General features: G+C 50.2%; 1 protein-coding gene across 2 annotated transcripts in view; it reads left to right on the forward strand.

Annotated features, from left to right (window-relative positions):
• The first annotated feature begins 272 nt into the window (after positions 1-272).
• The window catches only part of LOC105295707 (dedicator of cytokinesis protein 1-like), a 29,777-nt gene continuing 28,319 nt past the window's right edge, over positions 273-1,730 (forward strand). For both annotated transcript variants that reach the window (XM_023533784.1, XM_023533785.1), the window contains exon 1: positions 273-434. In XM_023533784.1, coding sequence (XP_023389552.1) covers positions 368-434 — 67 coding nt within the window. In that variant the 5' untranslated portion in view covers positions 273-367. The remainder of the gene's footprint in view (positions 435-1,730) is intronic.

Consider the following 1,730-nt stretch of genomic DNA (forward strand, 5'->3'; position numbering starts at 1 on the left):
ACACTGGTGCGTGGGTTTTGGGGTGCCTGCATGCGACACATGGCGATTTTGTTGTAGTAACACCCTTCTCAGAAGTCTTCTGGGTCTCTAGCTTCCTTTAGAATCTGCAGACCGAAGACGTACTCTGTGACCATGAACTGAACTCTTACACTTGTGTCTTAAGTTCAAGAACAGCTTATTAAGATGCTAAAAACTGGTCAGAGAAATGTGTCTCCAAGCATCTTTTCACTGTCTGTTTTGTTTGAATGTGCATCGAGTAATGGAGCTCTGAAATAATTGTGGAAATTAATATTTCTAGGACCTCGGAAGCAAAGACCTGAAAAGGGAGAAAATCAGTTTTGTTTGTCAGATCGTTCGAGTGGGTCGCATGGAGCTGAGGGACAACAACACCAGGAAACTGACCTCAGGCCTGCGGCGGCCCTTCGGAGTGGCCGGTAACCCATGGGTCTCCTTTTCCTTACGAGTTTCAAGGTCATGGCGAGCACCCTGAGCAGAGCTGCCGCAGAATACTGGCCTCGTCAGCTTTCCTGTGGGAGAGAGCCAGATCCTATTAGCTCCCTTTTGGGTGGATTCAGTTGCAGGCGCTGCTGAGGATGCAGCCTGAGCTTCAGATGCAAATCATATATTCGATTATAAAGCAGGTCACCTCTCCTGGGGAGACCCTGGCCCGCATTCTCAGCCTGGAGGGGAGCCAGTCGGCTGGAGGGGCGTTGGGGTTTCGGGACTTAGCGATTGATTGATTTAGGGGTCATTCTGCATGGAGAGGTCAAAGCGATGGAGAGGTAGGAGAGGAAATTGGGAGGATGCAGTTATTTTAACATCGGGCTGTTTCGCCTGCACTTTCCCACTGTTTCTGCTTTGCGTTTGTTCGGTGACGGCACAGGCAAAGGGGAGCAGCCGTCACCCTTGAGGAGAGATGACCGCGTGCCCAGGAAGCTCTACCCGTTAGCTGGCCTCTTTCAGCGTCACCCCTTTTTCTCCTTTCTGGGAAGCGATCCCCCCTCTTCCATGGCTGCAGTGGGGTTTCCTTACGCAGACCTCGATTTAGTCTCATCCTTTTTGTGACTCCCGGGACTTCCACGGATGTGGGAAAAGGCACGTATTTCTGATGCACAGGTGGATTCCTCGTAGGAACAGCAGTCGAGGACATTTTTACCTTGGCCACCAGGAAACTCAGGGTTTATTTATTTTTTTAACTCCTTTTAAATAGACTTTATTTTAGGACAGTTCTGGGTTCACAGCAACACTGAGCAGAACGTGTGGAGATTTCAGGTGTCCCCCGCCCCCCCAAACACACACACACACGGACGCGCACGCACGCACGCGCATGGAGCCCTCCCCACCACGTGCCTCCTGCGCCGGAGGGCTTCCTTTGTCACAGCAGACGAACCCACGGTGACATGTCATCGGCCGGAGTGCATCACGTACACTGGGGCTCACTCTCGGTGTCGTATGGCTCGTGGACTGTGACAGGTATATAACAGCTTACATCCCCTGTCACAGTATCATACACAGTTTGCACTGTCCTGAACATCCACTGTGCCCCCTGGTCGTTTTTAGAAAAATATGTCAAATCATTTAAATAAATGATTGACTACTTCATTAGGATTACATAATAACAGTGATAGAGGCATTACGAGAAGGAAGCACAGAAATCGTTTACCCCCATTTACTAACGGGGGGTGTAGAATGGGGTTCGCTACTGAACTTCCCATTTGTGAGGTTTTGAG

Source organism: Pteropus vampyrus, unplaced genomic scaffold (assembly GCF_000151845.1).
Source record: "Pteropus vampyrus isolate Shadow unplaced genomic scaffold, Pvam_2.0 Scaffold111, whole genome shotgun sequence".
In the NCBI taxonomy this organism is placed as follows: Eukaryota; Metazoa; Chordata; class Mammalia; order Chiroptera; family Pteropodidae; genus Pteropus; species Pteropus vampyrus.